This window comes from Manacus vitellinus, unplaced genomic scaffold, assembly GCF_001715985.3.
Source record: "Manacus vitellinus isolate BGI_N305 unplaced genomic scaffold, ASM171598v3 scaffold_0_pilon, whole genome shotgun sequence".
In the NCBI taxonomy this organism is placed as follows: Eukaryota; Metazoa; Chordata; class Aves; order Passeriformes; family Pipridae; genus Manacus; species Manacus vitellinus.
Genome location: NW_021938789.1, coordinates 34,323,590 through 34,346,905, shown reverse-complemented (window position 1 = coordinate 34,346,905; position 23,316 = coordinate 34,323,590). Strand labels below are relative to the sequence as shown.

Below are 23,316 nucleotides of genomic sequence, written 5' to 3'. Positions count from 1 at the left end.
CTTCCAGCCTGTAGGGACAGGCGGGCTTTTTTTTTCCCTCCTCCCCCTCATTCCTTCTGCTTCCTCCATCTGCGGTCCCAAATTATTCCCGGTTTGACTCAGCAGTCGTGCTCACCGCACTCTCGGTTTTCTGGTTATTTAGTTAAGGATCTTTTTTAGTGGCAGTGCCCAGACAGTGCACGTATCTCCAGCTGCATCTAAACTGGGCTCATCGCCTTTGGCACGCTTCTGTTCAGTGCAGCTTCATCCTATGCCTTCGGGAGGTAGTTTTCAGGCACGCTGTGGGTCAGGTTCTTGAGAACAAACCGAAGGAAACCAGTTGCAGACAGCTTTGACCCAACTCGTGAAATGGTAAGAGATACTCCAGTAACTTCAAGCAGACTGGTAGTTCTCAAAACAGAAAGCATGTGACTGATGGTTTTGTAGGCTTCATTACCTTAAAACAAAGTTGTCCTTTGTGGCAAACAAATGAAACTTCAGCAAATTAATTTATGCTTCATGAGAGCTCCTCTATCTAGTCCAAGTTTCCTGACAACAGTGATTACTGTTTTTTTTTCTTGCATGCTGTGTTCGATGTGTATGTAGCCTGTATATGTATGTAGATAGGTAGACGTCAGTATCTGATGCATTGCTTTGGGATGTAAAAAGATGCTATAGAAGTGTTCTGTCCTGGAATTGGTAAGTCAGTGGTATCATTAAAAGCTGGGTCCCTTCCTCGTAGGTCTTTGGTGTTTTGAGCATTTTCTGCAGTCATTGATTTCTCTCTATAATATTTCTGAATGCTGAACACTACGTATGTTGCATAATGTAGAGGAGTAATATTCAGTCTAAAGGAGTTTGCTAGATAGGATGTCTTTTTCTTTTTTACCTCTGTGCAGCAGCATATGTACGTGCATGTAATGTGATTTTTTTTTTTTTGTGATTGATGCAAAATTCCTGTCCGTTACTTGTCCACTTTCAGTAATTACTTGTATAATTTTCAAAATTGAGTGTGAAACTCTTAATTCATATCAGTTTCATGGTACACTGTAGCAAGTTGGTAGTAGTTTAAGTTCTGTGGATGGATGTTATTTTGTTAGCCAGTGTTTTATGGAGACTTTTTCCATTTCTTTGTTGTTTGATGCAATTTTGTGTTGTTCTGCTCCAAAATTTTGTAGCTAGTTTTGGAATAATGAAAAATAAAAATAACTTGGCTTTGCACTGCTGTAGTGAACAGAATATAGAGTTTTAGGTTAAATTCTTAAATTATCATTGGATTTTTCTTTTAAGCTTCTTTAGACATGCCCAAGTAAAGTTTGGGGTATGGTAGAAGAGAGGCTGCAATTACGTGAGTCATTGATTATGTTCAGTTTGACTGTGCTTAACTTAAGCTAGCAAAGTTGAATTTTCTTTTGAAATCACATCTTTGATGTACCAGGTAGCCCCACCAAGTGACTTCAGTGACTTTGCTTATTTCCAGCTCAGAGGTTCAGGAATACAGTTACAATACTGTAGAAGAAAACATCACTGATGTTAAGCATTTTCTAAGTGCTGTGACAACACAATTTGCCTTGTAAGAATAACATTGTGATTTTAAACAGGAAACTCATTGGTTTGGTTTGCCTTGAAAAACCTACTTGCTGTTTGGATAGTCCTAGTGACTGAGGAACGTGTATAACAATTTTTCTATAGAAGCTAGTGTGTATACAACTTGAGTATTTCTTATGGAAGGAATTAATTGTAGCTAGAGGTAATGATTTTTTCACACTGCTTAGGAAAAATTAAGAGGTTGGTTACTTATGCTTTTCAAAACACTGAGTGATTCTACAAAACAACCCAATTTTTCTCAGTCACCTGTGTCTCATGCTGCTGCTAGGGAAAGCCTGGACAACTACAGTAGTCGTCATGTGGTCTTCCTGTCAGAGGTGAACTGGGAGTGTGAACCAGTAGTTAAGGTCCTGGGGGAAGGTCAGAGGGAAGCTCTTTTCTGACAGGCAGTGAAGGCATGAAGAGACAAAGGTGATGGATGCTGCATTCTACTTTTGATCTGTATGGCCACCAGGCTAAAAATTCCCCAAACTCTGCTTCTCCCCTTACTTCAGGGCTCATTGGAAATATTCTAGAATATTTTTCCATGAAATAAAATAATATTCACAAAACCAGAAAACGTCTTCATGTTTTCTGTAGTGGAGATTGTTATTAGCCCTGAGTGCCTCTTGTCAACCTCACTAGTGTTGGTCACCAACTTATTACTTCCACGGCAATTCTACCTACTCCTCCACACTTCTGGTAATAGGGAAACCAAAATTGCTTGGAATAAAGAATAGGTTTCAAGTGCAAATCTTCTCCTCAAGATGAAGGTGGAGAAAATAAGAGGTGACAGAACTAGAGATTAGACAGAAGTATTAATTCTTTTTTTTCCTCTTTCTTTCCAGTTGTACCAAACTTTGCCATCAGAAGCCTTTGGATCTGAAAGATGATAACACCGAAATTCACTGTCCTGTTACAGTAAATCCATGGCACATGAAGAAAGCTTTTAAAATTATGAATGAATTAAGAAGGTATTACTTCACAGTATACGTCTGCCTGGAGTCCATAATACATTTTTACTTTCATTTGCATTTATTAAGTTGATAATAATAGTTTGTTCAATAAGAACATGCAATTTCAGAAGTGTAGCTGATCTAATTAAGAAAAGGATTAAATATACAATGAAGTGATAGCTGAATGATAGTTGTGTGATGATAGTTATAATATGTGCAGTATGTTTTTGCCCCTTGTAAGTTAATCAAAACTAGTTTTGCGAGACTTAAAAAATACTTGTATTTAAGGAGTTACAGCTACTGGTTTTGTCTCGTGTGTAGTTGATCCTGCATAGATGAAAAGTGACTCTTTAGTTGAGCCTAAGGCTCTTTTTGTGCCTCTTGTTGATTTTTGTGGTAGGCTACAAACTGGAAAAATCTTAAAATTTTCTAGTCTGGAGACACAGGTCACAGTCTTAACAAATATAAACCAACTGTCAGTACATTTTTTTTTCTTAGTTAACTTTTGCTTGCCCTCTGGGAGAAATTGATGAACTCTCAAATCAAATGTTGAAAATAACTTTTCTCAATAAAGTTTTGTAAGACCTTGAGTGATACTACCATCATTTTCAGCAAAACTGGGAGGCTGGTGCTGATGCTGTTCATAGCATCCGTATTGATTTATATTCTACATATGAGTAGGTAAAATGATGTTGAAAACTGTGACAGCTGGTAGGTAGAGCTCTGGAAATCAGGACCTACAACTATCACTTACAGTAATTCAGTTTTGTAACTAACAGCAGGAATGGAAAAATTAAAAAACTAAAATGCTTCTTTAGCATAGACAATACTGGAGGCTGTGAAAATCTCGTAGTTCTTTGTTATTTCCTGTATAAGATTAAAAACTGGAGAGGCTTCACCTGAAAGAAACACAGCAAGTTATACCCACTTAAAGTATGTGTCTGCCTTTGATCTTCACTGTTCCTTATGGGAAAATCCTTAATACTGTGTGGTGGATAGACTGACACTTGTTGCTTCACCTACGTATGCCCTTTGCTTTTTCACATATCCCAGTAACCAGATTCAGTGTCTCAAGGAACATTATAGAGCCTGGCTAGAGCCAGTAGCAATGACTCCCTAAGGATGAGCAAGAGTTTAAATGGTGAAAGTTTTCCAGAATGAATCTTAACAATAGTTTCAGAAGTCAGAAACCTTACCTGTGTTTTGTTGTGTTGCAAGTAAAAGATATGTGGTCTTCTGGTAGAGTGCATTGTTGATGGCCATGGATTATTTTCAGAACATACTTTAGTTTCCATGGTTACTTAAATTCAAATTGCTTGTAGAAGCAATTTGAGCAATTTTGTCTTACATGTATAAATGAAGTTGGAACAGGAGTAATGCTATGCAAACGTTAACTAGTTCTTATTTAATAAAGTAGTTGATGGAGCAATGTTTATAATTTAAGCTGAGTACAGCTTTTAAAATAAGTGGTAATTAGATAAGATTATAAACATTCCTATTTGCATTCATTTGAAATAATAAACTGAAATATTTTAGAAATGTTTCAGACTTCATTACTCAAAAAGAAGATCTAATATGAATCAAGTAAATGATATTTTTAATTTTGAATACATTTTTAAAGTGGTTTCTATCTCAGTTCTTTTTATTAGCGTAACACAAACAGGTATTTGCCAGAGGTATACTCTGCAGGAAGTGGATAAGTTGTGCAAAAATAATTTGTTTAGGCATCTAAAATACATTTGGTTTTGAATGCTCAAGTCTATATGTTTATATTAAGTTTTTGGCTGCTGTCAAGGTGGCTGGCTCTAGTAGGTCATAAGTAAGTTTTTCTGTGCCTTCAAATTGTGACAAATTTGAGTAATTTTGTCCTTTCTAGTTTTTGTCATTTCGTTGTTCACCATCACCTCAGAGAGATCATTAGGATAGTTAATTAGTTCTTGACATACTAAGAAATTACTCTCTGATGTTTATCTTTTCACTTCATTATAATTTGCTTTTATCACAATGGAATTTGACCTTACCTACATTTGTTAAAATCCTCATTCTTACAAACAAGACTTTACCAAAACCTTTTGAAGATGTGGGTAATGAACTTTGTCTATATGAACCAATGAAGAATAGCCTGTAAGCTGGTAAGCAGTTATTCTTCTTAAATGTATGCTTTCTTGCCCCCCATTTCTCATTTTCTTCACCACGAATGGTGTATTCCCCACAGTTCTGTTCTTTCATTCACTCTATACAAGCAAATTAGTGCAATATCACTTCAGAACAAGCTTTTCTACAATAAATTGATGTGCCCTCATGAAATGAGGCTTCTGAGTTTCACGAGTTGCTTACAGCAGAGTACATGATTAAGTTTATAAGCTCATTTCTTCAGTAGTTTATTTAGCTTCCCAGCTTTGTAGTGATGCAGAGTATATTCATTCGTCTAATGCAGTTCCAGACTAGAGATGTATCTGAACTACCTCTAAGTTACTATGTCTATATATGCGCAGTGTAATTAGTTAGCCTGAGTTTTGCATTGATGTAATTCTCTTGCTCCTGGCTTTATTGTTAACTTTGGTATTTCTGTGCTACTAAGTATAAAACCTTTTGTTCCTGTTGTCAGGATAAGTGCAGATGTCTGATAATGCTGAGTATCTGATGCCCTTTTATGTGCAGCTTTCTGTTTCGATTTTTTTATGATAAATGTAATGGTTGTTTTCAGGATCCTCTGAATTGAGCATTTCATCTAGATATGGTCATTACTTATGTTGTACATCTTTTTTGATAATAATGCTATTGCAGAGTAAACTTATGAGATTTAGATAGTTACTGTAGGTGTTAAGAGCTGAAAGGGGGAAGATAATGTTGTGCCAGGATTGTAATATGACACCAAAGGTTAGTCATGGCCACCAAAATTTTTGGTGTGTGACCCCCACAAAGCCACCTTACTTGAGTCTGGGCTTATAGAAATAGGATGACTGCAGAGGCTGAGAGATCACAGAGTTTTCTTTGGACTTAATGAATATCTGAACAGTTTGGCTGACAGCTTTAGCTCTGTCTGAAGAAAATGCAACTGCTCACCTGTCTTTGCTACAACTCAGTGTGGTAGTTGCAAACTCTCTAAAAGTCTGCACTCTAATTGTAATATATATTCAGGAAAGGTAAAAATTTATCTTTTTGAAAGTACTGAGAATAGAGATCAGTGGATTGATATACAGCTCTAGCTCCATCCCTAAGGAATATGTTCTGTTAAATCAGACTCTTCCCTCTTCTGTCTGTTGCAGTGGCTCTAAGTTTTGGGGATTGTATACTGCTTCCACAGGGACAGTGGTAGCATGAGCAGGAAATAAAAGGCAGTTGTGACTATTGCTATTCAGATGCTGGGAAATTGCAGCCTTTTGGTGTTGATGTGTTTTCTTTCTTTTTTTTCTTCCCCCCCTCCTCTTTCAATCTAGAAAATTGCAATACAAAGAGTATATAGTGTTGTAGGTTTAACTGGAAGAGGTTTAGCCAATAGCTGTAAACTGCATTGCAAACAGCAGTGTTAGGAATGATTATAAATAAGATGTTACTTTATTGCAACAGAGAGGAATTATGTATTACAGTTACAAAGGACAAGAATGCAAATGAAGGTACAGACTCAGGCAAGATATGAAATTAACCATAATAAGTTCTAAACTGCTCAGAGTAGAAAAAATAATTGTTATTTTGTGCATGGGCTGGGTATGAAAAATGCTTGGAAAACAGTAAATACAGAGAAGATGGAGTAGCGATTTTGAACAATTAAGTAGGCATGAGCTTCCTATGTAATGTGACACAGGCATCACAATTGAACTTTGGATTCTTTGTTGTCTATAAGGTCTTGTTTCTTACCTCATTGTTCTTTTTAGTGTTTGTGTTTATTAAATTCTTTTTTTCTATCATAGTTATTCAAAGAGGTCCAGCCTTCCAGGGGGAAGGTTTCTAAACTGGACTGATACAAATTATGGTTATTCAATCCAGAAGATTTCTGTGCAAGGAATCACAATTCAGTAGTTTGATTTTTTTTTTGTTGTTTTTAAAGTTCTGTGTACCGAAGCACCATCTGTAATCTGATTGAGTAATAGCCGTGTGGTTGTGTAACACATTTACAAACAATGCTTCATCAACATTGTCTGCCTCTTTTGAGGGCATGGGAAAACAAATTGTATGTAATATTATATACACTTCTGTTGTAGTTCACTTATGTGAAATTACCTTCTCTGATATTTCTAAATAGTCAAAACTTGCTGTGTGATGTGACGATAGTAGCTGAAGACATGGAAATTGCAGCGCATAGAGTTGTGTTAGCCGCCTGCAGCCCCTACTTCCATGCCATGTTTACAGGTACCAAATGTTTCAATACTTACTTACTTGTTCTAATCCAATCCAACTGTATAAAGCAGAAAATTACATGACTTTTGCTTTTTAGGATCTATTTAGTTTTTAGATAAGCCTGCAGGAACATTTGGGATTCTTAATGAATTTTTCAGTCTAAGGACATACTGGCAACTTATTCTTTGTTAGCATGACGAATGCTTTAAAAAATCTCCTTAATTTAAAAAAAATTAGATGTTAAGTAAGCAAGGAATAGTAGAGTTGTTATACCCTTTAAGGCTCTAGCAATCTCACTTGTCCAAAAGAAGGTTAAAATAACTTTCATGTGAATGTTGGAGTAAATTATGTCCTTTAACAACTACTGCTGCTATGTTCTTCAGACCCTGAATGCTCTAGGCTGTTAGTAGATATGAAAACTTCCTGTGGTTTTGGCAGCCTATAGCTGGAGTGCGTGTTTCAGTATTTTTAGGGTAATTCTCCATGACACATGTACTCTGCATCATTGCCACAACTTTTCTGTGCATGCTTGATTCTGCCTCTGCTCGCTCCACGCTGGCCATGTTACGGCTTTACTGCTACAGCAGGGATGCTGAGGGCTTGCAAGGCTAAGATAGGTTCAGGTTCACAGGAGCCTCCAGCTTAAATCCTGTGCTGTGGCTTTAATTCCATAATGGTTATAAATCACATTGAAATAATGTGAAATTCAGTGTTAAAGTGAGAATGCTACTAAATGCATGTTAAAATTAACTTCTGAGGTTTTGTCTGTTCCTCCTCAAATCTCATGCCAGCTTTGTAGTTGACTGTCTGAAATTAAATGTAATGCATTGCTTCTGACAACCAGCTCAGATGGAGGCAGAAATGTGACTCTTGGCCTGCCTGTATGCAAGCAGATGGCATTTTAATAACTTTATTTGTATGTGACTGGAAGATTGATGACATTTCAAATACTGTTGTGTACTGGGGAAGCAGTTGATTATTCTTGATCTTATATGCAAATATTTTGACATAACCAAAGCTAGAAGTGGAATCACTTCTACAGCAATGCTTTAAAGTTGCATTTAAAATTAAATATCTATTCTGCTAGTAGTTCTTCACATTTGCATTTGTGGTAGAGACTGATACATTCTTTCTTAATTTTTACTACTGGTCTTAAAGTTAGAAAGAAAACAGATGCTTCTGCAGTTCCTTTTTATCACCTTAGTAACAGAGAAATACAAGCTTCTTATATTAGTTCTACATCGAAGATTAACTGTTGTTGTCTATCACATTGAAAATACTCTTTTCTCTGAGTAGAGCTTTTTATTATCCTTTCTGTGATTAAGACATTTCTGCATGCCCTCACTGCCCTTTTTGTGAAAAAGTTTATTACCTATTCAGAGTGGCAGTGCAGCAGTATTTGTGGCTGCTCTCGAGACAGAATTGCTGAAATCTTCCCTTTCCTTGCTTCAATCCCTTTTAATATTTTTTGCTTGTTTTATGTTTTTAAGTGTAGGTGATCTTTGACCCCCAGTGGTGTGGGAGGTGGGAATGCTTACCTGAGTGATGGGTGTGAAGTGTTTAATACATATGTTTGTGGCAGTGTTTGTGTAGATGGTGAACCAAACTGGAGTTTAAATAAAATTCAGCTGTGGCTTCAAGATTTATCAATGGATTTTATACTATGCTTATAGGTTGCTTACAGAAAGGCCCAGCTGTGATATTGGTGCATTTCAGCCATTGCCCACACAAAAAAATCCTGAAATTCATTATAATTATCTTCATGGACCTTGCAATTCACACTTCTCAGGTGGATTTTTATTCTTATCCAGCAAGTTCAAATAAGCAAGTTTGATCCCTTAACCAGCCACAACCAAATGGAAAAGTATCTTCTTCCATGCAGAATAAAACAGTGACTGAAAAGACAGTAAAAAAAGTTGCACTCTTATGCTTTAAGGTTACTTCTTGACTAGAAATTAGAAGATTATATTTAGGCATATGTTTGCAGGTTGCTTCCATCTTTCTTGGAGTCATTAAGAACTACTTTGGTGTAGCACGGATGTGGCATTAGCTGGGTTCAAACCCTCTGCTTGGTTTTTTTGTTGTTCCCCTCCCCCCCCCAATTTGCACTTGCAGTGGTAGCCCTAATGAATATCCAGAAAGAAAGAAAAAGTTACTGCATTGCCTTTCAAAGTTACAAAACCAATTATCCCATGGAGAGGTAGGGGGAAGAAAGATTAAACAGCTGGGAGTATGTTACTGGAAATATTTCTTTCTTCTTATACAGTGGAATTATTTAGAAATATGATTTAAGTATACTTAAATGTTTAGAGGAATGGATTATAAAACATCAGAGAAGGGATTCTTCAATGGTAGTAGGGCCTGACTTGGGACAAGAGTGACCTGAGTTTAATTTTCTCTTCCTCAATGACAGTTATCCTTAGGGAATTACCTGCTCTCTTAGCTTCGATTCTCCATTTATAAAATTCTTGTTTAACAAAACAAACAAAAAACCCACCCAAAACCCTGCCTTGCATTACTTTGTGAGGAACCATATAAGTTTTTTAGTTAGCTCCTTTAGTATCTTCAGGTCTACTGGTGCATTGCTGCTCCTGCTCGGGTGGTTGGATTAGCTCAGTGCTTTCATTTCTGTTCACAATATGCTTTCCTGTCACTAAGAAATCTGTGGAGATATGGTGGTGCAACTTTCTAGTCATGAACTGAGTTCTTCAGCAGGTTGAATTCCAGGGTGAGACTGCCTAGTGAGTGCATATGATCTATCAAAAAAAGTATGGCTTGATCTAGCATTATAGTAAGACTGCATGTCTGTTTAGCATGAAAGTTAGGAGCAAGTATTTTTGGATTTATCTTACCTGTTGGGGTTTTTTTTTTCATTTCTTTGCTTGTGTGTGGATTTTTTCGTTGTTGTTTTTTGTGTTTTTTTTTTTTAAATATTCTGAGCTTCATTGTTAAACAGAGAAGGTGCCTATCCATGACTCTAAAAGACTTGACACAAAATCTGAAAACAAACCTAATGTGCTTGCAGAATATCAAAATCTGCTCTCCCACACACACAATTTTCCCAAAGGACCACCTCCACAGAAGCTTGCATAATAAATAACTTGCAGCATACATGCTCTGAAGATCAAGGGGTTTAATCTGTGTCAAACCAGAAGTAGAAACTTGGAATACAGGGCCCTTCAGGGAATCTGCTAAGGTGTAGGGAAATGTTTCAGAAGAGCAGGTGAAAAGAGAAATTTCTGTTGAGGCTGGATTTTGCTGGTTTTGACGTGGGCCTTCATCAGTGTTTTCTAGAATGCTAGCAACCTATATTGCCATTAATGTGTTGCTGTAGATGGTCTTCTGAACTTTCTACCACTTAAAGGGTTGATTTACAAACCCCTCAGCTCAAAAAAAGGCATGAATAGTGGTAACAGATTTCTCAGTGATGACCCCTTTGCTGAAAGCACTGGGTAAAATGCATTGCTTGGTACCACTCCTAGAGACCAAAGAGTAACAAACAATGAAAATGTGTATGTACTTCATAAGAAAATATCAGCAATGATTAGCATGTTCTTGTTCACTTCCCCATCCTGTCTGCTTTTGTTGTTGTATACATTAAATTTATTACATCATCAATACCCTTATCTCTAGATGCCTATGCCTAAGGGAAAGAAATAATATCCAGCATAGAAGAATAATAAATTAATGTATTCAGAGACTGGGATATACTTTTCCAAAGTCCAAGTTTATCTGTCTTCCAGCATAACTGGTGTAGTTCATGTTTTGCTTCTCAGTGCAAGTCGGTGCAGAACGGTTTAAAGGTCTGAGATGACCAAATGCGTGGTTGGAAATCATGAAGAAGCTTATAATCTTTGGACAATTATTTCAGACATAAAGAAAATGTTGCATTTTGAGAAACATCATGTTTTGGAAGGTGGAAACTATTTTGCAGGTCTTTCTATGAAGATCAGTTGTGGCATATGTCCAACATGTCAGCCTCCACAAAATGAGATCCAACAAGTTTTTGTATGCTTACCATTTTATCTTATCTTGAGTTTTAGCTGTTAAATCATATCTGTAAAAGATGTGAAATTGCTAAGAGAATAATAAGTAGGCAAGCAAAGAAATGTGTTATGTTAATTCTTCTGTGGGAACATAATTTTTCTTATTTAAATAAAATTACTCCAAACTGTGTTTGGTATTCTCCTTCAATTAAGAAGTTAATAAAACTAAAGTATTTTACCAGCTTGCTTTGCCAGCAAAATGTTTCTGTATGCATTTGAAGGGTCTTATTTAGGGCTGATAACAATATTTTCCTGATACTGTACATTGAAGAAAATAGGTCACCTGCAGTAAAAGTATCAACCCAGGTAGCATTCACATGATGATAACAACAAAGTCTTCCTTTCTCATTGCAGGAAGGAAGGAAGGAAAGAAATTGAATTATTATTATTATTATTATTAAAGTTGTTCTACTATTACAACTGATCATACACAAAATGTCTGCTGCTATTAAACTTCTACATCTGTGCTGTATTTCTATCTAATTTACTTGACCAATAAATTGGTTTTTGTAGGTGAGATGAGTGAAAGCCGAGCAAAAAAAGTTCGAATAAAGGAAGTCGATGGCTGGACTCTAAGGATGCTTATTGATTATATTTACACTGCTGAAATTCAAGTTACAGAAGAAAATGTGCAGGTAAGAGTGAGAATGTTTTCTGCAAGAAAAGAGATGTAATTGCAGAGTAATTTATTTTGTCAGTGTGGTTCAACTCCGACATAGGAAATCTCATCTGCAAACTGGATTTTTTTCAGACCTTGTGCTTACAAAGCAAGTAGTCATGCTGTTTAAATTCTGGGTCAAATTCGAAGACTATTCAACTAAATGAAGAGTCAGTTGACTTTAATGGGCTTTGCAGCCAAACCTTATGTAATGCAATAAAATAGATGGTTTACTCTGCCTAAAATTAGTGCTGTCAGCCACCTCTGTACCACCCCCTCTCTGATACTTAAGTGCAATTTACATAAACAAAATAGATTTGTTCCTAAATGTGAAACCATGTTCTCCAATTAAGCTGTTTTGTTTGGTTTTTTGGTTTGTTTGGTTGGGTTTTTTCTCTGTTATCCTGCAGAATAAAGTACTTTCTCCTGCTCGGTCTCTGTAACTTGCCAGTAGCCAACTGTGCAGAAGTTTTTAGCTACTGCCTTTTTTTTTTTTTTTTTAATTAACCAATATATAGCATGATAGTTCTGCCCATCCCACACAGAGCTAATCAGTTTTTCCAATTGGCTTTACCTTAAGCTGAAGCTTCAATTAGAATAAAACAGACACAAGGCTAAAAAACATAGCCTCCTGCCCTTAGTGTTTTCTAACCACAGACCCTGAAGATGGACAGAGCAGATTTTCCTTCAACTGTCTTTTGAGATTTGGTATATATGTTTAGCAAGTTTAAAACTAGTTGCATAACAGGTTTGATATATTTAATTCTCATGTTTTTTTGCTTGCTCCTATGTTCTTCTTTCTGTGCTTTCTCAATGCCAAGTTACTGGTTATTAGCAGTCATTTTGCTGCTTTTGCAAAGTGCAAAACCATGTTGCTGTATTTGGCATAGAAAAATTCTGTTGCAATTGTGTATTCTGAAATTAATTGCTTTTACTGGGCATTAGGCTGAAATTAATAGGTTTTTATTGGCTGCTGAATCCAATGGGGACACTGCTAGTTTTAACTATGCTTGATTGAAGAGCTAGAAATGAGAAATATTGACAACTTGAAACTAGTAGACCCTCCATTTTTTAGGTCATACCATAAGTCATTTAATTCTATATGATTAATTTCTTGTCACCTGCTTCTTAAGGAATTGTTTACTTCTGATCTGATGGTGAATGTACATAATGAAAAAACTGACTGAAATTATGTTGTGTCTTAACCAATTTGGTGATTGCACAAATCTCTGTATCGCTGTGGAAGACTTTGGGCAAAATCCAGAGCTGTCAGATATTCTCTAATAGACCTCTTGTTGCTTGATCCTGCTGGTTTTTATCCTTAAAATAGAATATTCTGTCTTACTGACAGAGCTTAATGGCCTTAATCTTGTATATTTGATCCATAACATAGCATAACAGGCAGCCTACTGTATTTTGGCTGTAGGTGCTTCGTAGGGAGCAGCATTATCCTTGGCAATGCTAACTCTTCTGTTTATGGGGAGGAAAAGCCAGTGTTTCTTCCTCATACAGGAGTCATTAAAGGTCAGAAATACCTGTGTTTAAAGCTCCTGAGTCTGATATGGCTTTAATTTTCATGGCTTCAGGTTATCTGTCTGAAGATATATCTGATAATGTTGGGGATGTTAATATAAATAATATGGCCCTATGAGTAATGTTAAAAGTTTGTGGTGACTTTGAGAACTGAGAAGACAGCCAAGCTTTTAAGTTGGATTTTGATTTATTGCAATATAGTTACATTTTACTGTTGATAGTGAATATACTTCTAATATGACTGATAATGGATGTAAAGCTATTCTTACTTTGTCACTTTCATCCTTTTTGTATTACTGTTACTATATATGTAGTATTTATTTGTACAGCAGAAATAAACACTGTGAATAAAAACAAACATACTAATGCAAGACCTTTTCCTTAAGTTTGAAAGCCAAGATGGGAAAATTGTTACTGTGAACTTATGGAAACTTAGAAACCTAGTGCAGATTGTCAGGCCTTAATACCGTGTTCTTTCCATAGCTGCATTGCATGCTCTTGAGATTAATTAATTAAGCTTTCAGTTTTCTGTCTGTTATCTAGAAGGTATTGTGAAATTTTAGTAATGGTCAAGAATTTGTCTTGTAGGAATGCAGAACCATGAAAACCTGAAATGCCATGTAATATTGTCTCTTAAATTTTTTTTATATTTGGGCTAATGTGCTAAACTGCAACTTCAGCTTCTAGTTAGCTAGTTATGATTCTTATTCTGATACCCTTCATGGGATTTCAACAGTCTTATTCTGTCTCTTCAGGTTATACATAGTAATAATAGGTATTGAACTAATTCCTAATATGTGATACAATGTTTGAAGAGGGTGTGTACGCTTCATGTCTAAGTAATGTTAAATTCGTAATTCCAATGTAGAATTTTAATCCTTGGTATTAAAATAGCTATAGTGTATATTTATTAAAACTAATTATAAATTAATACATAATGGTATAGCCAAGTTCACTGGTCTTTCTCGAGGGGCAGGTTACCTATGAGCCTCTTTCATTAGGATGTTACTTGATCTAGATGTGGACAGGAGACTGCTTCCTTACCATGCCTTTGCAGCTTCTGAGTAAGAGCTGTTCATTTCTTCGCCCTACTAGCCTGTTCTCACTTGTGCATGTTTTTGGGCAGGTGAGGGGATAGAAAAGACAGGTGAAATCAATGATTGAGGAGAAAATGCAGTGCATAAACTATCAACACGGGAGGCTCTCTTCACTGGCTGTGTTCACTTCATTAGTTAGATACAAAAAAACATTTGTTCTTGTCTTCATTTCTTGGTTCAATAGTTCCCTCCAGCCCCCAACAGTAAGACAGCTGGTATATGGATGTGTACATTTCTTTAGTATTTGTTCTTCATTTAGAATGAGTTATTTTATAATTCATCTCTAATGGCACCCACTTTGTATAATGCTATACCAGTGCTTCTGCTATATTTACATACTATGTCACGTTTTTCTGCATTCTTAACTATCTGCTCTTCCTTTTTGTTTCTTTTTTTTCCCAGGAATGCAATTAAATGTCAGACTTAATGCAATATCTCATTCTTCGTATTTTAAGAAGGGAGCATCAAAGTTAATGTTTTCGAAAGGCAAATCAACTCTCTTGCACGTCAAATTTTTTTGATATCCATATAGGTATTAACTACATGCAGTGCACAGTGTGGGAGAGAGTTAGTTACTATAAGAAGCTCATGCGTGAGTAACTCTCCCACACAGGTCTTTCAGCCTGTATTTAGTCAGCTGTATACCTAGGGCCTCTACTGAGCACAAATATATCAGAGGAGAAATCCCTGCAGTTGTTTGTGGGCTGTGGATTTGCTATGGGGTTTAGAGGTCAGCCTGATACAGGGTGAGTCAAATGTGATTTGAATAAACATGGGTTAAAATTGATTGAGTTCCTTTCTGATCCCCTGCTGCAGTTCCCTGTTCCTTTAATTGTGCTGATACAACTATTTGCTGGACTGCTTTATAAAACAGATCACTGAACTAAAAATATCATCCAGCAACACAGCACTCAGGACTTCCACTCTCATGCTGTGTGGTTTTTTGTTGTTGTGATTTTTTTTTGTTTTGTTGTTTTTGTTTTGTTTGTTTGTTTGTTTTTCAGTTATCCTTAACTTGGATTGCTTCAAGGATCTGTTTTATAACATGGCCCTGCCAGTGGTTGAGTTCACCCAATACTTTGGGTTAGTGTATTGAAGTGTGGGAACATACATCTATGTTGGGAGTAGACATTTCCCTGCTGCCTGGGGAAAACATTGCACATAGCTTCACTTTGGACCTACTGCTGTCTTGCTTTTGAAAAAGATGAGTGTATGAGAGCAGAAGAGAAGATCACAAAAAATGTGATCTTTTACATAACTCTGTCCTAGCATATTTTCCCTTTAAAGAATTTTGTTAGATACAACCAACACAAAGTCCAAAGGCCAGAACAGGGTTCTTTTTAAGATGTATCGTTTTTTGTGTTCATTTTCTGAAATTATTCAAGAACAATGCTAGCATACTAATAAGCATATTATGAACACACAGTATGTATGCCTTTTTCTTTGTAACTCTTACTGTTCATGCAAATTGCCATAAAAAGTACAACAAACACACTTCTATTTGTATAGTATCATGGGTTGTGGGCATAAGAGTTGACAGCACATGTGATTTGAGGTGCTGTCAAAGAAAGGTTCGAAAAAGCAACTGATTTCCCCAAGAAATCCTCAAAAAAGAAGATCTTCATGTTGTCCTAGCTATTTACTAAGGTAGTCATTCTACAGCACCATGTTTGGTAATACGGGCTTTGACTATTCCTGCTGCTTCTCATCACCTCTAGAGTCTACTGGTTGAACAACTTTGCAGAGTTGTTGAATCCTGAAAAATCCTGTAGGTTGAAAATGAACAGGTTCTTCACACCAAAACCAAGAGAAGTCCCACAGGTTTTGAAAACAGATGTGTTCTTTTTAAGATGGTCAACTTCTAAGTTATGTTTGTGGCATGACCAAGTTGGACTGAGGGTCTGTTAAAGTAGCACAAAGGAAGAAGGAGTGTGAGGTTACAGGGAATAGCATAAAAGATAACTGCTACTGAACTCTGTAAAGTGAAACAGTGACTGAATGTACAGGGACTGAATGTATCCAGACTTGGCAGAACATATTTCATCTAATAGTGGAAACTTGATAACAATCCTTATGTGGTTAGTTCCAATTGCTTTAATAGTTTTTACAGTTCATAAGGTAGTATCTGGCTTAAATCATCTCAGTCTGTACCAGACAAATTTCTGGTACTTCCTTCTGTTGTCTTTTGAAGCAACTTGTTGCTAGTTTTGCTGTAACAATCTTATGTATTGAAATACTGTTTTTATTAATGTAATTTACTTTTTTTTCTTTTGGCTAAACATCGTAGACTTTTCTTTGGAGGCAATGGTTTCTAAATCTTTTACCATTCTTCTTTCTCTTCAAGACTCTTTCAGTTTCACCTATATCTACATTTTAACATGCAGTGGCCAAAATTGGTCCATTGAGGCCTTGTTAATGCAGACTAGAGTGCAATTATTACCTTGTGAGTAAAAAATAGTGTTTGTTTCTTTATGTCATTGAGTGAGTTTGCTTTTCCAGTAACATAACATTTATTCTAGCAGTCACTTTATATTTATGCTGGTAGAAAGAGTAAGAATGAGAACATCATACAGTGGGAGAAGGAAATTGTGGTACCTTCTTATTTTGGTAAATGCCAATTTAAGTGATTTGTTGTTGTAAGTATTTAAGCTTATTAGCATAATACTTCTAGTGAACCAAAACCGCAACCAGTGAAAGTCATTATCTGGTTATTAATAGTAGTAGAATGTCTTTCAGTAAGTTTATTGGGCAAGAATTCAGTTTCACACCAGAGGTGCCAATTTGCAAGTCTGTTTCCAGAGTACAACCACATGTTAAAATTGATTTTACTAAAATTGTTAAGAAATTATTTTCATTTGGAGAATTGTGCAATTATATTTTAAAACTCACCAATAACAGAAAGGAATGACCTACTGAATATCTTATAAAATTACACCCAATTTAGGGGTGGGAGGACATGGGACGAGGAGAAAGATGTGTACAAGTAATTTAAAAATGTTTGAAAGAGAGATGTAGAATATCTTTTGGAGAGACCATTACACAGAATAGAATGTAAAATAATGAATAATCCAGGCTTGCGTATGTTGAGGAGGACAAAAAACCCAACAGACCACCAAGGACAGATATTAGTTCCAATAAAATGTAGTAAAACTGTGTATGATCAGTAAGATGAAGTCCTACGGGATACTAATTTCAAGGCAAAAATAAAATTCTGTCCAGCATTTAACATTCCTTATTTGTTCTTTTGTTGAGCACTTGGATAAACTCAGATAAAAATATTCAGAATAAATTGTTGTTTTGTACTTAGAAGTGGTCTGCCTATCATGCACCATGTGCAGTTTTATGTGGGTTGGACATGTGAAATGACCTGTTTAGGGGCTACCAGTTTGTTCTGAAATTTGTATTACCAGAATGTCAGATTTGGTAAAGGAGTTTTTTCCCTTGTCCCTGATCATCTTAGATTCTGTCCTTTGGTACCCTTTCCACTAAGGGACAGGTATACCAATTTATAGGAGTTTAATTTAAAAAGGGTTTTCAGGATCACAATGGAATTACCAGTTTAACAACTTACTATTGCACATCAGCTGAACAACAGCAGCTAGTTTTATGTGCTCTTAGCTTGAACAAAATATGAAATGACCAAGTACAAGCCAGTTTATAAGTCCAACCTCTTAGAATTTGCCACAATCTTTGAGCACTTACAAAATCAAATTAATATACATTAATTACATTCCAATAGTCTTCAGAGCCATACTATCTTTGTACCTGAGCTGAGAGTCAAAATACTCCTAAGAATATTGTGATGCTTGTCAAGCTTTATCCCTGAAAGCAAATGTTTTGTGTATATGACCTGGTCACTAGACTAATAGTCTTTATGTGAGTTAGCAACATAGTGATGTGTAAAGACCATAAAGCATGTTTTTTGAGACTAGTTTCATTTTTGATATCTAACTTGGCATATTTTTCAAGAGTTTGTAAGACCTGCAAATAAAGTGTTCTTTTGAACACAAAAGAACTTCTTTTTTCCCTTATTATTTTATCAAAAGATGTCCCTCCCCTTTCAAAGGGTTATATCCAGTTTTCTTTATGAATATAGGAAATTTTCTGTTTTAATTGGGGTAGATTTTTCCTTTTTAGAATCAAATGCTGACTGTCCTTTACAAATGTGTGATGGGGCTTTGTAAGAGGAGGGAGTTGAATTCAATACTTGAACAGAGACGTGCATTCTGTGTCCTGGAAGTCTGCCTGCTGCTGTGTAAGTGGGTGGGAGAGATAAAAGAAATATTTATTCAACTGAACTGAATGCTGTGAAGCTTTCAGTGAATCTTATTATACAGTAGGTCCTGTTTCAAATATAACATTATATATATTTTAGATATAAAACTGCTTTGAGAGAAGGTAATGCTGAAATTGCTTATGTAGGAATTGGCTGTTCTCCTTCAGAGAATCTGTGAAAGACATGTCTGGAAAAATGTCTCACTTAGAAACCTAAAACAGGCAGGAAGGGAATAAGTTTGATCTTGATGCATTTACAGATGTGCGTCTACCCTCTCTTCTTTAAGTACTTTTTGATAATGAGGGAAAGTGAAACAGCTCAAATGAAAGTATATCTTGAGAAGAGTGAGTGCTAGGTAGGCTGGATCTAGGCAATTGCAACCCTGTTGGTCATGATTAACACCTTGCACGTCACCAAGAGACCAACAGATAATTAATATAGGTCCAGTACCTCACCAATCATGCATTCTACTAAAATGCAGGGCTCCTTAGGAAGAGTTTATTCTGAGTTAACAGCAATTGCTGGATGGTTTTCAAATAGATTATGATGTCCTAGATGCTGCAGTTTGGTGATGACGGCATGGGTCATGATACAAATTTTTCCAACTAGAAGCAGTCACAGTCTTCTAGCAGATGCAAGTAACTTAATAAAACTATTACTGCTGTATGAGAGGTTAATGTTGGCATCTCTGAAGGTTGCTGATAAAGGCCTTTTGTTTACTTGCATTTGCCTCGATTTACTGATCACAGTTGTCTTGTGACAGCATTAAAAATCATCACTGTATTATTTATTAATCGAATACAATTTTGAGTTCCTAGAGGTAAATTTTAAGCCATTGGGTCATCATCTTTGTATGCCGTCCCCCTGTCCTGTCTCCCCTCTCCCCCCTGGTTCTCTGTACAGCTTTTCTCTTGCATCTCCACAGTACCTAGACAGTCACTTCATTTTGGTTTAGCTTCCAAAGTCTTTCCTGCAGTACGTGGCTGCTGACGTGCTAGGTGCTAGAGATAGACTATTGGACCGTATGACTCTTCTTCTGCTGATTTATTGCTAAACTCTGCTCCTAAAGAAGAATGCAGTTAGGTCAAACAATACTAACACTGTTGAAGATAACAGTGCTACTTATTTTGGTTTTTTGTTTTTTTTTTTCCTTCTAGAGATAATTTTTTTGGAGTGAATGAGTTTAAGTTGTTTCTCTTACTGTCCCTAAAAAAACATGGAGCAAAATTGCACTGATTTTTCCTGTCAATAGCTGCAATAGATTTTTAAAAAATGAAAATAACTCTGACTTTAATGTAAAGTTTAAAAATATCATTGATAGCATCTTTAGAGCTGAAATCTGTCAATTTCTGTTTCCTGTGACTTAAATTTAATGTGCCAAAAACTCTCAACAAAGTATCCTGGTACAGCACATATTTTTTTTAGACAGACTGTTAGGCCAAATCTTCATTAAAACTGTAGAACTATCTTTTAAGATGTTCATATAGTTGTATTTTTCTGAACTGCTATTGAATTATGATTCCCAAATAATCTCCTGTAAGATTAACAGTTCAGACAGATTTGGCTTCCTGCCTTCAATATGTGATAAGTATGGTGCTAATTATTGAATCCTGAGATGACAGATTACAATCCTGCCTGTTTCTGAGAGAATTAAAATATTTATCATGGTCTTTGATTCCCTTATCTTCCATATCCTCCACTAGTGGCTGTTTCTAGACTTAAATTAATCTCGAAACTGCCACATTTCCACGACATTTCAGTTTACCACCACTTTTTACTTAGCCCTCATGAAGACCTAAAACCTTCTGTCCATAAACTCACTTTTTTCTTTGTTAATATGTTTCAGGCAACTGTACTAATTCTTGGAAGTTTTTCTTTACCAAAAGTGTTTTATGTAATAGAGCTATTGAGTGTCAACAACTATTGGTGGTCGGTGATCTTATTTCCCTGAAACAGATATTATTAAAGCTTTAGGAGGAGATGGAGTTCTTTATTGGATCATCTTATAGAGCTTCAAAAATAAACAAGCCTTTGGTCTTTCTGCTCATCTCCATCATGGCTGCTGTGGCATAGCTACTAAATTATGAAAGCTTTTGCAAAACCTTGGATTCACCGTCATTCAGGTTAAAATCTTTTATGAAACTGGTTCATCCTAATGACTTCATGATTAAAACAGGATTAACTGATTTTTTTAAAAATTCATATGTGTGTTTAAATCACTTTTTACATGTAATCCAAACTTTCACTGTTATTCTTTTATGCCAGCACAGTTCTAATATTAGGGGCTTGCTGACACTGCAGAGAGGTACTTAAATACAAGCTGACATGAGTTTCATTACAAACCCTATTCACAGAAACATGTTTAAGTCTTACTGGGCAAGAAATTAATGTTGGACTAAACAGCCTTATAATATACTCCTTGATTGTGTGCTTAAGGAGTACCACTGTGTTTTGCTATCGTATGTATTTTATCCTTTAGGCTTCAAGCAACAATCTGGTTGCATCGTTTTGCCCTATTTTTTGTATTTATGACAACAGCTTTGAGGATTTTAATAATGTGAAGGCACAACTAATATGTGGCGTAGCTCGAGGAGAGACAGTGGCACACTTCTTGAATTTATATACATTCTAGGACATGTCAGGCAACAGTAAATGGTCTCATTTTTCTAGTGAAATAATCCTAGTATGCATTCTTCATTTGCTTATACGTGCCTGCCTGTCAGCAGAGTGAGTGTAGGAGGGAAGGGAAAAGAGGAGTGAGATCTTTTTACAGATATTTTACAGTTTACAGCATATTTTATTACAAATACAAGCTTTGTTAGTTTGCACTTTAAATGAGTGAGCTTCACATAAAAGAGTTGCTGACCAAAATACTAAGCAAACAACTTTGCAGAGAAGGTTAATGTTTTGCTCTCTGTCAGTTTTTAGATCCATTTAAAATGTATTTTTCTCTATTTTTTTTCATAGCATATCCTTTGTAATGTTAGCTATTAGGTATGTGCAAAGTAGAACTGCATTTTTTGGGGGGTACATTATGACTCTGCGATCAGTTAGTTAGAACTTGGTTTGAGTAATGCCAAGGTCACAGGTTCAATCCCCTCTATGGGCCATTCATTTAAGAGTTGGACTTGATGATTCTTGTGGGTCTCTTCTATCTCAGAATATTCTGTGATTATTATGTGCACTGCAGTATAGATATGGTACCGATATTGTCACTCCCCTTTCTATGTTTGTTTTTAACTGAGAAACTGGAGTTTTGATGTGGTTGAAGGTGTATTCCAAAGCCTTGCATTCATCTGATAGCTGTTTGATGCTCTGAAAAAGATTTCCTTTTCTGATCTAGCTTGCTTTGGGGCATGTGGCAGAACAAAATCACATGGTATGCTTAATGTGAGGAAAGTGTTAAAGGGTGCTGAATCTGGTAGCCTGATAACAGCTGGGTGGCTGCAGCTCTGTGTCTCCAAGCTCCAGCTTGGCAGTGAGGCTGACCACTCTTCCCAGTAGGTACACACACAGTCACATGTACAGTACATGTACATGCAGTCAGCCCCACAGTCTAGTGCAGACAGAAACACTTGCCTCGTATCTCGATTCTGTCTTGAGCTGGGCCATCTTCCTAAAGAGTCTCTTGGACATGTCTATTCAACACCTTCTTTAGTATGGTTAAGCCAAGCTGAATAAATATGATTCATGCTGCTGCACTTAAGGATAAGTTTACTATTTCCTCCCCTGGGTTGTAGATAGCATGGTGAAGTTCATGAGGTAGGTAGCAAAAGGAATTTGTAGAGAAACCAACTGCTGTTTCTGTACAGCTTTAGCTGTGATTAAGACGGAGAGGAAAGCAGTGGCAGGACTTTCAGAACCAGGAGAAGCAGATGTTGCACAGATACGACAGATAGTCTCTCCTGAGGTATTCACATTTTTATGTTCTGCCTTTTTTTTTTTCTTCCCTTCTGTAGATACCTTGCTGCTCTTTCTCTCTGTCCTCCAAATGATACTTTAGCCACATTTTGCTGGCACTTTCCAGCCAATTAATCTTTTTTTTTTTTTTTTTTTTTTTTTTGCAATGGCCTTGCTGAATAAGAAAATTGAGTAGGTAGAAGGATATGAACCTTGTAAGAATGAAAAGATAACTGAATGGACATTTGAGCTGTTGTACACCAGGTTGTAGGTGCTAGAGAGAAATACTTAGGGGAGAAACAGAACTGAGAATGAGCACAAGAGATAAAGATTAATCTAAAATATGGATCAAAAGATATGAGGAATGAATTAAAATTGTCCCAAGGCTGTAAAAGTCTGTCTTGGACTATCAAGTGCCAGTGTCTGTGGGAGGCAGAGAGTCTTGTACTTCTTCTGGAGAGAGACTGAGATCTTACAGACTGAATCACAGATTTTCCCTGTCCCAAAATCTTTGTAGCTTCAGAAGATGTTTGGGTGTTGTGTAGTTTTTTTGGTTTTTTTATAGGGGGAGTAGGGGGGCAGGTGTTGGGGCTTAAAAACCACTTGCTTCTGCTTATTTGGAAGAGAGACTTTAGGCAAAGGCGGTGAAGAGGCTTGTAGCTTGGCTATGTCAGCATGGTCTAAGCAAGAGCCAAGGAATGAATCAGAAACTCTTGGAGGAGGTGATGGGGTGAGAGAGAGGTGGGATTGAGGCAAGAATACATTACAGAGGAGATACTGATCTGTAATCCTGCACTTCAGAAGCATGTGATTCTGATTACTGTGGGAGGTGAATGGGAAGTCACCGAGGGATTTAAACAGGCATGTTTAATTTAAATGATAAAAAGAATAAAACATTTTTACTCAGCACTGCAGCTCTAAATATAACATCTGTTTGTTTCCTGCA

The 23,316-nt window shown here is 36.4% G+C and overlaps 1 protein-coding gene across 3 annotated transcripts in view; it reads left to right on the top strand.

The window, feature by feature from the left end:
* The first annotated feature begins 2,420 nt into the window (after window positions 1–2,420).
* The window catches only part of KLHL2 (kelch like family member 2), a 55,305-nt gene continuing 34,409 nt past the window's right edge, over window positions 2,421–23,316 (top strand). For 2 of the 3 annotated variants that reach the window (XR_001920477.1, XM_008933123.2), the window contains exons 1-3: window positions 2,421–2,540; window positions 6,766–6,872; window positions 11,420–11,541. Coding sequence is in view for 2 of the 3 variants with exons in the window: in XM_008933123.2 (XP_008931371.1) it covers window positions 2,503–2,540; window positions 6,766–6,872; window positions 11,420–11,541 (267 nt within the window). In the remaining variant the exon portion in view is untranslated. The remainder of the gene's footprint in view (window positions 2,541–6,765; window positions 6,873–11,419; window positions 11,542–23,316) is intronic. The other variant, XM_018071110.1, reaches the window with a different exon arrangement.